Source organism: Condylura cristata, unplaced genomic scaffold, assembly GCF_000260355.1.
Source record: "Condylura cristata isolate star-nosed mole 26May11 unplaced genomic scaffold, ConCri1.0 scaffold00017, whole genome shotgun sequence".
Taxonomy (NCBI): domain Eukaryota; kingdom Metazoa; phylum Chordata; class Mammalia; order Eulipotyphla; family Talpidae; genus Condylura; species Condylura cristata.
The window spans coordinates 16,052,912-16,066,239 of NW_004567118.1; the positions used below are offsets into that span (position 1 = coordinate 16,052,912).

Below are 13,328 nucleotides of genomic sequence, written 5' to 3' on the forward strand. Positions count from 1 at the left end.
AAGCTTCTCAGTAAGTCTTACAGGATACTCCATGTTCTATTTAGCATTCTTGCTTGCCACTTTCCATTAAACTTGGCTGATTCTCAAATAATTAGTATTTGTAGTTAACAAAATATACTATAGTCTCTTGGATCTGTGCCTTTGTAGATGCTGTTCCTTCAACTCTAAATATTCTTCCTTGCCCTTCTTTACCTGTTCTATTACTATTTATCTTTCAAAATTAGATCAAGTGTTCCTTCTTTAAGGAAGTCCTCCTTTATTACCTACCCACAGCCAACTAGCCCTGTTTTGGTATGCACTAGACAGCCCTCTGCACTCTTTACTTAGCTGTCTTAGAATTCACATTCTATTACATGTCTCTTTTGTGGCCACAATTCACCTATCATTTTTTTCTGTACCACAACACCCAGTTCAGTGTTGTCACCTACTATGTATTGACAGAGCTAACGCTCTCTCCTCTGTCAAAGAAAAACTGTGGGCTTTTAATTTGTTTTAAAATCCTAAGGTTCACAGCCCAATTAAACCTATAGATCCTGTTTCCATTCTATTTCATGTTAACTCTTCAGTCCTAGTCCACTCCAGCCAGTCCTTTTCCTACCTTCCCTCCTAAGACCTGAAAAGTCCATTTGTCACTCTAACCTCAATCTCAGCATAGCACTGTCCAGCAAACACATGGCCTCCATCTTCCACAATGTACTGGATTAACTTCCCAGCAGAAGGTGAGCGCATCACTGAAGGGTCATTCTCCTTCTCAAACACACAGGTTTTATTGCCAATTGTGATGCGATATCTAAGAAACAGGGGACATATGCAAGCTAATAAAATATTTTAGGCTAAAATAAAATGTTGGTCTTACAAAAAAGGAAAAATTTTTCTGTACACATGCGCATTTTACACACAAACACAGACACACATTGTGTGTGCACCATGCCAAATAAGCAGAATTTTCTTCTGTAAGGTTCAGATTAAATAAATCAAAGCACATTTATGCAATGGAATACTACACAGTCATTAAAAAGAACAGACAGCTTTTTAAAAAACAAACCACTTGAAGATAATAATGACGTAACAGCTAATACTTCTTGGTCCCTTACTATGATTCTAGTTAATGTTCTTAGCACTTTACATGAGTCAGTACATTTTGCTGTCAAAACTTACTGGATATTGATGTTAAACAGTCTATGATACATGTTAAAGAGAAAAGGTAAAGAACAGCATCCAAAAGTTATTTGCAAAAGTATTTAAAAGAAAAATGTAGTTATACATATATGTAACTTGTATGTATATGTAAAATTTCTGCAGAAACTATTAACCATGGATCCTTATAAAGATGGGAACTTAATACTCATTTTCTACTCACATTGGAGTGGCAGAGTGAGTGTACTTCTAATTGCCAATACATTTTGTACTCTTAAAATTTGTGTTAAGTACCAAAAGGACCTGGAAAAATCCTATGACAAATGAGAGGAAGCTGTGATGTAATGACCAACGAAAGGATCTCCAACAGTCATTCACCTATCCACTTCCTCCTTCATGTATGTGGTATAGCTGCTGCCATCATAGGATAAGAGCAGTCCTCCATCACTCAGTCGATGCACATCTACTTCTACACATGAGCCATTCATGATCACCACATAGGAGTTGGGGGACTGTCGAGTCACCTATAGAGAATGAAGCCAGAAGGGCAAGTTATTATGATCCTCCTAAGTAAAATCACAGACAAAATTTCAGTAACTCAGATATAAGCAAGAAAAATATATCAGGAAGGAAAGAAATTCATGGCCCTGGTACTCTTCACATTAAGGTCTGTGGGCACAGCTCAGCCAAGCTGCAAGTATATAGGGAGACCTTGGATGCTACTCCCTGCCTAGGATGTTCTCTCCATTATCTCTCAGCTCTATCTGTAAAGTTAAAGAACAACTAAAACATTTTCATAGAATCAAATACCAAATTGAGGCTATTGCCATTTATGATGACTATAATTTCATTAACACCTTAGTAAAACAAAATTCTCCAATATTTCTTGACCTCAGGAGAGAAAGCTAGTTAAAAAAGAAAAGACAAAACATAAGGTTAGGCTTCAGCATACCTTAAGTACATACTTGACTCCCTCATAGATAAGTTCAACATCTACTGTATTCAGAAGTGTATGAGCAGGAAGGACCTGACCCCTGAAAGGAAAGTAATGTAAGAAACACTAAAAAAGTGCCAAACATTTATGAGAGATTCTCAAAGATTATAGATTACAACACTTTCTGGCATTTCAAGACTGGAAACAATCTAAGAACAAGCAGTAAGGGACTGATATATGATTAAAGAGCCATGCAGTGATTTATTATGCAATCAATAAAAAGAAAACAAAAAATTTTATGTACTAATTCACACTTGACCTTTTAAAAAATATTAAGTAAAAACCACAAGTAAAATGGTGTGTGCTACCACTGTATTTTTTAAAAATAGGGGGAAGGATGAAACAAGTATTCTATGTATATGCTTATATAGATTTACCATATATGTCTAGAAGTATGTCTAGAAGCCTTCTTCTATATGTCTAGAAGCCTTATAGAAGAAACTGGTAAAATGGATTGACCACAGAAAAGGAAACTGAATCATCAAGGAACAGAGAGGTAAAGAGATTTTTCATTACATAATATGCGTGCGCGTGTGTGTGTGTGTGCTATGTAATACATATTAATATACATACTAAGGCCTTTTAAAAAGATTTATTTATTTATGCATACAAGAACTGGGGTACAGGCCAGATGTGTAAGGGTGAGAGGATTGACCAGAGACAGATTGGTAAACTGAACAGATGAACTGACTGAAACACACTGCTAAGGGGAGAAACAGGTGAGACAGGAGAGATCTGCTATGCCATGTGGGTCACCTCTGGGGCGGGGATCGAAATCTTGCTCCAGGGGTTGTAGCAAGCATCATCTTGCTGTGTTTTAACCCCTTGTGTCACTAGGGAGGCCCCAGTATTAAGACTTTTGAATTAATTTTGTACTATATGAATGAATATATTACCTGTTCTTGAAAATTAAAATTAAAATTTTTAAAGGCTTAGTGCAATCAACCTTCCTCTACAATTACCAACTGGGATTTATTTGGGATCTTTAAATAAAAAATTTTATTGAGGGTTTTTATTGACAACAAGGGAAACATTGTCAAGAGACTTGATAAAAACACAGAGAGGGAGTGGTAAAATGAGTATGGCAGTTATTAATAGCTAATCAACTGGCAAAGAACTCATGAAGTTATTAGAACTATTTGTACAACTGTAATAAGTCTGAATTACATAAAAATACAAGTTTTAAAAATAAGGTTAAAAAGGAAGGGTAAATTTGTACAAGAGATTTTTCATTTGTGTTTCAGTAATAAAAGCATGTAACTAGGGTAGAGAGTACATGTTGAAGAATAGAAATAAGACAAACTGAATTAGTAGAAAGGGGTCAAAGCATATAGGAAACTGAAAGTTATACTCAGGGATTGAGATTAATAGAGAAGGGTACTATGTGTTCCTAAAGGCTTTTGTGCATGAGAGTAACTTTGATAAGTAAAGATACTTATCAAAGATTTGAATTGAAATCTGTTTCAATTTAAAAACTTTTGTTCCTTTTCTTCCTTTTGTACACCTCAAAAGGTAGCTGATAGAAGTCTAACTACACAGAAAGAAACAAAGTGATTAAAGTGTCCTAAAGTGATTGGCCCCTTGGATCATTCCTCTGGGGACTCAAGAACAGCTTAGGCTTGAGAACCAGTGTTAAAAATTAGTTTAACCCAAAACTGGAAAGTCTCATGAGGTCATCTTGAATATCAGCTTCAGTTATTAATTCTGAAATGTGTTGCAGGTAATATGAAATATTCAGAGTTCAAAGCTACAAAGAAATACCAGATTTCCATTAGCAGAGTTTAGCGGTATTTTATGTTTTGTATAGGACAGAATGTTTACTTCAGCTGGATTCACTTTTTAAAAAAGCAGCCTACCCTAACTGTGATATAAGTTGATTTATCTGCAGTTAGAGCCCCAAAATAATTTGTCACAAACCCCTACGTGCCTCTCTCCCCTACTGCAGGGTCAGTGAATAACCAATTAGCAAAGAGAAGCTACCAGGCACAGAGGGAATCAATGGGTCTTTGAACTTCAGTCCTATCCTCTGCACCACTGACTGGAAGGCTATAAGAAACAAAACCTACCTTTCTAAGGAATGGAGGAAGTTAGAGATGCTGTTCCGCAGGCTCACATCTGCCACATGGAGAGCCCCACACACAACTCCCAACATGGTGTCAGGCCGCTCTGCCTGAAAGGACCAAAGAGGGCAGATCAAAAGCATGGACACCAGGGTCTCTCAATTTAAATCAGGCTCAAAGTTGTTGTGAAGAAACAGCCAACACTGGGAATTTCCACCTTTACTACACAAATGACTTTTGAGATTAAAAACATATTCTCTTGTAGTTAAAAACACGTTTTACTTTTAGAACTTGAACAGAGGCCTCATTTGAATAGAGATGAAAAAAATACATTTCCCTCGATTCGCCCTAAGATTTCCATTGAGCCCATCAAAACCAAGAACAACTCAAAAACAAGCTTTTGTTAGAAATAAATTCAGAAAGGTACAAAGATTTGGCTACTGGAAACACTGCAGATAATTTAAAATCTAAATCTGAAAACTGTATAAAAGTTTGGGTAATTTAGAACAGCCCAGCCATCTGGACCAGGGGTAATTCTGTTAGTTTAAATGACCCTGGTCATCAGCACTAGTGTTGGTAACCCTGAACCAGATTTAACATAAAATAAGTAAAAAGAAGTATTTCAAACATACTTGGCATGTAATACTAGAACATAAAAAATGACTGTGTAACACCAGGCATGGGAACTCTTGAGTACTAAAATTACACTGACTCAGACTTTTCCAAGCAGATAAAGAAACATTTACATTAGAATCAAATTTTATCTAGTAACATGGATGAATCACACCCCATACCATAAAAACCCAATCGTAGAAGTTGTTTGTGCAAATGGAGAAATACGCACCTGTACTTTTTCTGCTATCAATCTGTCTAGCCAGCCAGTGTCAATTCTATTCAACTGAAAGCTTTCAGTCTCCAACAATTTGATCAGGTATTCAACTGTCGTTCGAAAGTCACCCCGAATGGATAGCTCCTTTAAAGCCACTACCATGTTTCTATGAGAAGAACAGAAGCAAATCTATTTTAGCAACACATGTTTTAGTGTTTTTGCAGCCAGATTAGAGAGTCACTTCATTTCTTTGGCATCTTAGGAGGGAAAAGAGAAAGACAACACCAAGAAGAAATGAGGGTTCAAATTTAAGCATGCTCATTCACACAAAATAATCCAGGTCGGAGCACAGGCAAGAAGTCAGTTTATGAATTTTGACTGATATTACCATTAGAACATCAACAAATCACACATATTTCACTATACAGAGGACAGGCCAAATGATGTGCTTTCACCTCCAAGGTTTCAATCATTCCATTTATTTATTGCAAGTGAATCAGAACTAGGGTATAAGTCTCCCCTCTTCGAGCCTTATTTAGTTAAGATATAATTTATATACAATAAAATATACTTTTTTTAAAGTATAATGTTCAGTGAATTTTGACAGCTCCTTATACTTGACTTTGAAGATTTCCATGCAATGAAAAGGTATAGTCAGGCACTAGCCTGACAAATGCATGTTGAGTATTCTTTGACACTAAATTTAGACATCAGTGGAATAATGTGCTCATTACTTACATTACTTCCTAACTAAAGGTAAAAATGATCTAATTTTAACATTTTGAACACTATGGGATTTTTTTTCTCTGTATTTATGTCCAATGTCTGTCCTTCAACAAATACTTATGCATCTCACAGATTCAAGACACATAACAGGCTCATGAGGGAGACAGAATAGAGATACAGTAGTCATTTTCAAAGTATGTGGTAGAATGTCATAGAGTCAGTAGAGAACTGTAAGCAATGCTGGAGAGCTCCCAGGAAGGAAGAAAGTCTATGGCATTATGAAGAATGTGGAATCTAATATGGGCTTATGACTGAGATAGGAATATTGGTCCAGGAGGTCCAAGCATTGCCTCAACCTAGAATATTACTGTTTCCCACCTCCTCTTGTGATCATGCCTGACCTGGCCTATTCCTATTCATTTTCAGGTATCAGTCTAGATGCTCCTTCCTTCTGGGAAGCATTCCCTAACTAAGTTAACTGATGTCCCTATATGTTCATAATACACCTTTATATAATTCGACTATCACAGCACTTACTACATCATTTTTTATGGTTTATTTGCTTCCCTTTCTCTGGTTATAAAGTTCTTTTTTTTTTTTGTCAATATGAACTTTTTACTTATTTATATATTTAAAAATTTTTTTTTACATCATTCTTCATTTTGTGCATTTTTTCATTGCAGTTTAATCCCAACACCAATACATGGGTGTGCCATCACAATACAGTGCATTCTTCCCACTCCAGTTCGATCCCGTTCCTCTTTCCACCCCCATAAAATGTCTCTAGTTTATAGTTGGTCATTGCTTTCATTTTTACTCGATCACATTTGTTTCTCTCTCTCTTTTTGCCCCCCGTTATCAAGTTCTAAGAGGGCATGTAGATTTCATTCAGGTCCTCAGTATATTGCTATTACGAATACATGGTAAATGTTCAGGAACTATTTATTGAAGAGTGAACAAATGGGCAAAAGGAAAAAAAGAAAGAAAAGAAAGGACAGAAGTAAGTAACAACTGTCTTCAGATAATGTCATGATTGAGCAAAGGGTGTAAGGAATTAGTAGCCAATCCACTCATTCAACATTTACTGAATGTTTACTATGGTCCAGGGGTGTGGCAGCAACAAGATAGATATGGTTCTCTTCTTTTGGTTACCAGGCAATAAGTTATGGGAAATGATTCTGGAAATAAGGGTTAGAGCTATTCTGGAGAACAAGAATATGAACACCATGCTGAAGCACTCACACCTAATGCCAAGAAGAAAGAAAGAAAAAAACAGAATGAACTTTAAGACATGGTATCAAGAAGCAAGCTTATTATAGAACCCATTTTTGGGGGGGTGTTTTCTTTTAAAAAATTTTTAATGTATTTTTGTATTTTTTATTTAAACTCATTTTTTAATATGCTAAAAGTTAGCCTAATTAGTTTTACGCTATATAGAAATATATAGAGCAGATCAGGAAGTAAGGAGCAAAGCTTCTAGATCAGGTCCTAGATTATGTCCTATAGAAAACAGTGGTCTGTCTATCAGGACCACAAACCTATATACCAATAGAGGCCAGCCTAGGATTGTAAATGAGCGAGTCAGGTTAGATAGGGGCTGTGCAAACAAAGAGTTTATATTACCTCTAAATGAAACAGCCACACAAAGCTCCAGTTAACTTTTGCCAAGTTGAATTTAAAACCAATGTTGTCATTATCATCCACTTTTTAAAAGAAGTAGATCAGTATATTTATTTCAATCTCCCAATTTTTAAATACTAGCAGTTAAGAACAATTTGACACTCTGTAAGTCAATCAAATCACAACACATCTGTGGCAGAGACTAGTTGGAAAGCCATCAATTCAGAAGCTCTGCTGTAAACCTTCTTTACTTAGACAAAGCAGGATATGACTGAGGAGTAAAAAAAAGGCAACATTATGCCTTCTTGTGTTTTTGGTAGCATTTCTTTAACTTTGAACAACCACACTTCAAGTTTTAAATAAATGGAAAGAATTGTGGAGACCAAAATAAAGAAAAATTAAGAGTGTGCTATTTATGAAAATATTAAAATTGATAAATAACATTTATTAATAAATTACAAATACTAATTACCTAGTTTTATTTTTACCATTTAAAACTCAAGGGGATGGAACTGCTTAATGCAGAAAACAGACAAAAAAAATAGAAAGAACTAACCCATTTCTGGATTCTAAGACAACTAGGCTGTCAATAACAACAATGTTTCCTACAGAAAAAAAAATATTTTTAAGGCAAGCAACTTTATAAGTTTATCAAATATATGTGAAAGTAAAAAATGTTGTAAAAGGCTCAGAAAAACATCTGCCAGACACTGCATCACTTAATATAACATGAAGGCAAGTACAAATGGAAGATGCTCATCTTCAGAAAGGTGTTCATCTCAGTGAAGATCCCCATTCACATGCTTGCAACTTCACTGAAGATTAGTAAAATTTTAAAATGCAATCAAATGTTATTATACTCACGAAATTGCTTCTTCTCTGTTTTCTCCCCAGGAGAAGCAGTGACCAAACTGAGAATCAGCAAATTCATGAAGACCCCCTGCAGCAGCAACACTGAAATAACCCCAAACATTCTTGTTGCTACGGAAATTCAGTTCCTGAACTGTTCCTGAGCTGGGCTTAAAACCCTGTTAGAAAATGAAGAATAGAGAGACCATACTATATTTCGAAGGAGGAGAATACTTAGAAATTCATTGTTTAGGTTCTGTGTTAATCACACACAAAAGAAGTGATTCACAAAAATCAAAATGGCTTGAGCCAGTACCCAGTATTACAGACTCACAAACGATCTCCTTGGTAGTACATGGGGTTGAGTCTCAACACAATAAAGCAATCTGTAGCCACTACAGTACAGATTCAACTCTGGCCAGGGAGCCAACCCACATGGTGCAGCAGAGTTCCCCTGACCCGCCCGCTGCTCCCCTCAGCAGTGTACTTCAGTAGCTCTGCCTGTTCTGCTCCCCACTCTGTCTCTGGTGAATCTTCTCACCCCCCACACCCTCACACTTCTGACCTGCACCCCAGTTCTTCTATGTATAAATAAATAACTCTTTAAAAAAAAAAGTCAGACTTACTAAGAACTCTGTAGATTAATGTATAATTAAATAATCAAGGGAGAAAAGATCACTCATATGTCTGCTTTGATTAAAATCTCCACAAACTTCCCTCTCCAGAGGAAGTCCCAAATTATTTCAGAAGTATGCCCTCAAAACCCATCTTAATGTGAATGTTTACAAGGAATAAGAAAGTCTAAATCTTTTAAATGATGGGTTTACCTCATCTGGATTTTCACTAGTGATCCGAGCAGCAATAACATGGCCCCTTGGACAAGGAACATGAGCAGAATTTTCAAAATCAATGGGAGCATCACCCCAGGGAGATACACCATACATCATACGAATATCTTTGATTCTGTACAGAGGAATTCCCATGGCAATCTGAAAAGTGATAAAATACAAAATCAAGTATTTTCCACAGTTATTTTTGTTAAAATGGATAGGCTATCTGATTACCTAAAATTTTACATTTTAGTAGTCACCACCTAAAGCATTCTACTTTTACAGTCTATCATCATCAAATAAATAATCTTACTTGAAACAAAATATATCATTAAAGACAAGTTGCTAAGTACTTACACTTCTAAAAAGCTCCCAAATTCCTAGACTTAAGTTTCCATACACTTTCACTTATCCATCCATCAAGGGATCAGAATGAAAATATTCAAGGGAGGAGTCAATGTTATTAGTTAGTCAAGAAGTTCAGATAACTAAGAAGTTATAATTACCCCCCTTGCCCGCTCAACTCACTAGAAGAAGTAAATACATCCTTAGTCTTGAGTGAAAACATAGAAGATGTTACCAATATAGACAAAGAATAAGATACAAATACATCATATCAAACCTCACTACTAGCTATTACTGCTTCTCATAGAGTTTGTTTTATGGATTAATGGAGTCATTTATACCAAGAACTTGCACTATAAACACAATAAAAATAAACATGTGCTGCCATAGCCTGGCCAGAGAAATCTTGGCATCACTCTGGAACTGCTTTGATATAGAACACTAATAAAAGGAGTAGAAGATAGTTACAAAATTATAAAGATTTTACAATTAAAGAAACTGAATAAAGCTATTATTATTTCAAAAGTTTTTCTGAAACATGACAGTTTATCAGATGTATTTGGCTAAAAATATAATACTATTACTAGGTTTGTACCATATCAGAATGACCAACCCACATCACAACCCCAAAAAGCACAAGATGAGTATTAGATGAGACCCAGATCAGAAATGCCATTCTCTTTATCAGACATTGGCTAAACCAGTTTTTCAGGCATCTCTGATATCCCTAACTTCTCTAGGCAACTCTGAGCCTACAGAATAGGGTGACTCACCTGGAGTTGTGCTGCAGGGAGGTTGACATCTGCCACCATCTCTGTACAAGGATGCTCTACCTGTAGTCGAGGATTCAGTTCCAGAAAGTAGAAGCTGCCATCTTGGCTATAGAGGTATTCCACAGTTCCAGCACTCACATAACCAACCATTTTGGCAAGCTTTACAGCACACTTGAAGAATGATAAGCAAACATTAACTATTTCACCTTATACAACTGGTGAACTATTATTAATCTATTGCCTCAAATACCAAATATTTATAAAAGCCACCAAAGGCATTTAGCCACATGAGAACAAATTTCACACTTTCTGATTATTATACAAGGTCCCTGGACAGGGATGACAACTTCAATTCAAAGTTGGCGGGGGAAGAGTGTTTTTCACTTAGGACTACAGGAACTTCATCCTACTAAACATAAATACATACAGGAAAAAAAATACTGTGGCACACTCTTCGTGGTGTCCTAGTTATTAGTATTCCTAGTATTCTCCTTAGAAATGAGACGAGGTTTTCCAACCTCTCATAGCAAATAACTAAGGTTTCACCAATATAATGATAGCATCAGTGAGGGTCACACATTACTCTGATATCATGTTTTGAAAGGAAATTGTTTGTTCTCTATTCCTGGCTTTTCCCCTTCAATGAACAGGAACACGGTCATGACAGTGCAAACCAGTTTCAACCATGCATATGAGAACACACTTAAGATGGCAAAACAAAACAGAAATCCCCAAATTTTCTCATGGAGTAGAAGTTGTCCAGCCTTGGACACCTCAAGATTATGATGGGAAATAAACATAAACATCTGTCTTATTTGAGTCATTGTACTTTATTAAAACTGCTTAACCCATATCTCAATTAATACAAAACTTACTAAATTCAGGCAGAGTGCTTCTACCTTAAAAAAAATTAAATTAGCAATAGGGCACTGCAAACTGAGAAGTTGGGGGCCTCCTCGTTAAGTAAAACAAAGCACTTGGTTAACTACCCCCCACAATTACATGGAATGCAAGCAACATATGAACTAAGCCCTAAGAGAAATTATTAGAAAAAGTCATAATGTGAAAACGCCATCTACCTTTGTAACCCAAAACCAGGAGATTAGATTCTCACACCTGAAGAAAGCTAGTGTCAAAGACCAAATTAAGGGTGCTGCTGTTTTAGTTTCAGCTGACCTCAAATTAGCCAGATTTAAATTAAGGAGAGATAGCGATGGGTTACGCACAGAAAACAGTCAATGAGAGGAAAAGTTTCTATATCTAATAACTTGAGATCATCCTGAGGCTGACAAGAACAAATAGTACAGAACCTTACTAAGTTTAAAAGGAACTGAATATCTAGACAAACTGCAAACTTGATCTTCAAAAGCCTATAACTGAAAACTAGAGTCGTCTTTGTGGCCCCAATACTGTACCAGCAAGAAGTAAGACATAAAAGTGCTCCAAAGAAAGTAGTCTCCAAAACTCATACAAAGAAAACTGAAGAAAGCCCTTTCCCGAGAACAAAGCAGGTGCCTTGATAGATGATGGGCAAGGGATTTACTTAAGGGAGCAGAACCAGGGGCAGTCAAGTCAGTATAAGATGAGGGTTGAAGTCTTACTCCACTGCATGCAGGAAATCATCATAATTCCTGCATGAAAGGATTCGAAGGTTGCTATGTACCAAAAATAACTATTTTTCATTCTTCTTTTTCCACATGGAAGTTATCTGTTCCTATTACATAACTTTATATGGGTATGTAAGGGAAGAAAAATTGACAAGGGTCACTGGTCCATGAAAAGTCACATGCACATTTCATGGAGAAGACTGTTACCTAGAGACTTTGGACTTCAAGCTGAATATAAGTAACTGGATGGGACTTTGGGCTGTCTTTGGGAAAAGGTTAAGTATGCTCTAAGAGTAAGAAAAGGGGTGTGAAAGGTTAATGGGTAGCCAGAGAAGCAGACTGAGGTATAGATTACTAAATGCCCTTCAGCAATTTTTCTTTGCTTCATCCATTTAGCAACACTCTCCTGAATTTCAGCTGAATATATTGTCATCCAGTCAGTGACTATAATTCCTAATATCTCTTGCAGCCAGGTATGATTGTGTAACTCCATTTTGTCCACTGGAATGTGAACAGAACTAAATGTTTGACCTTTAAATCACACACACACACACATATATACATATATATGTGTAGGTATACATATGTATGTATTTGTGTGTGTGTGTGTGTGTGTGTGTATTTTTTAAGGTTTATTTATTTATACATACAGAACGGGGTACAGGCCAGAGATGTAGGAATGAGAGGATTCACCAGAGGCAGAGGGAACAGGTAGACTGACTGAAATACACTGCTGAGGGGAGCAGCGGGCGCATCAGGAGGGGTCTGCCACGCTATGTGGGTCACCCGCATGGTTGGGTATCGAACTTGTACTGCAGTGGCTGCAATAGTTTCAGAGTGCTGTGCTTTAACCTGTTGCGCCACTAGGGAGGGCCTTAAATCAAATTTTTATAAGCTTGTCCTTCATGTCCACCCTTCCCCTCCCACAGGCTATGTGAAATCATCTAGTAAACTAGTCTTAATCAGAAAGATGATAACCCAGGGCAAGGGTTGTGTAACTTTTCTGGAAAAGAGGTTAGAACGTAATTCACTTCAGCTTTGTGGGTCACATTATCTCTATCACAACTACTCAACATTGTCACTGCAAGGACAAAGCAACCATAGATAATAGATTTTAAGAGGATTTTCAAAAACAGGTCACAGGTTAGGTTGACTTGCAAGCTATGGTTTACCAACTCGTGTCCTAAACAATGGGAGAGCAATACAACTGGGTCTCTGGCACTGGTTCACCTCTGAATTATGAGAGACAGAGAAATAGAATTTATTCTTGTTTAAGTCATTCTAACCTCAAGATCTCTCTTTTATAGAGTGCATCTTATTATACACACACATTTATTAATTAAAATTCTAACACAGATGATATATATTTAACTTGTTTGAAATTCAGGAGGAAAAAAAAATGGAAAATATATCTTCAATCAGATGAAGACTAAGCTGCAAATCCATGTTCAAGGAAGACTTTAAGACTGCCGTAATGCTTTTTATAGCCCAAAAAAGACTTATTATATATAGTATATTATGAATAGATATCATATATAATAAAAAACATGTATTGCAT

General features: G+C 36.4%; 1 protein-coding gene across 2 annotated transcripts in view; it reads right to left on the reverse strand.

Moving 5' to 3' along the window:
* Nucleotides 1-13,328, reverse strand: part of ACACA (acetyl-CoA carboxylase alpha) — a 214,492-nt gene that overhangs the window by 142,582 nt on the left and 58,582 nt on the right. For both annotated transcript variants that reach the window (XM_012726261.1, XM_012726260.1), the window contains exons 12-19: nucleotides 10,164-10,334; nucleotides 9,043-9,204; nucleotides 8,231-8,394; nucleotides 5,036-5,186; nucleotides 4,198-4,301; nucleotides 2,090-2,171; nucleotides 1,516-1,661; nucleotides 640-790 (exon numbers count right to left, since the gene is read on the reverse strand). In XM_012726261.1, coding sequence (XP_012581715.1) covers nucleotides 640-790; nucleotides 1,516-1,661; nucleotides 2,090-2,171; nucleotides 4,198-4,301; nucleotides 5,036-5,186; nucleotides 8,231-8,394; nucleotides 9,043-9,204; nucleotides 10,164-10,334 — 1,131 coding nt within the window. The remainder of the gene's footprint in view (nucleotides 1-639; nucleotides 791-1,515; nucleotides 1,662-2,089; nucleotides 2,172-4,197; nucleotides 4,302-5,035; nucleotides 5,187-8,230; nucleotides 8,395-9,042; nucleotides 9,205-10,163; nucleotides 10,335-13,328) is intronic.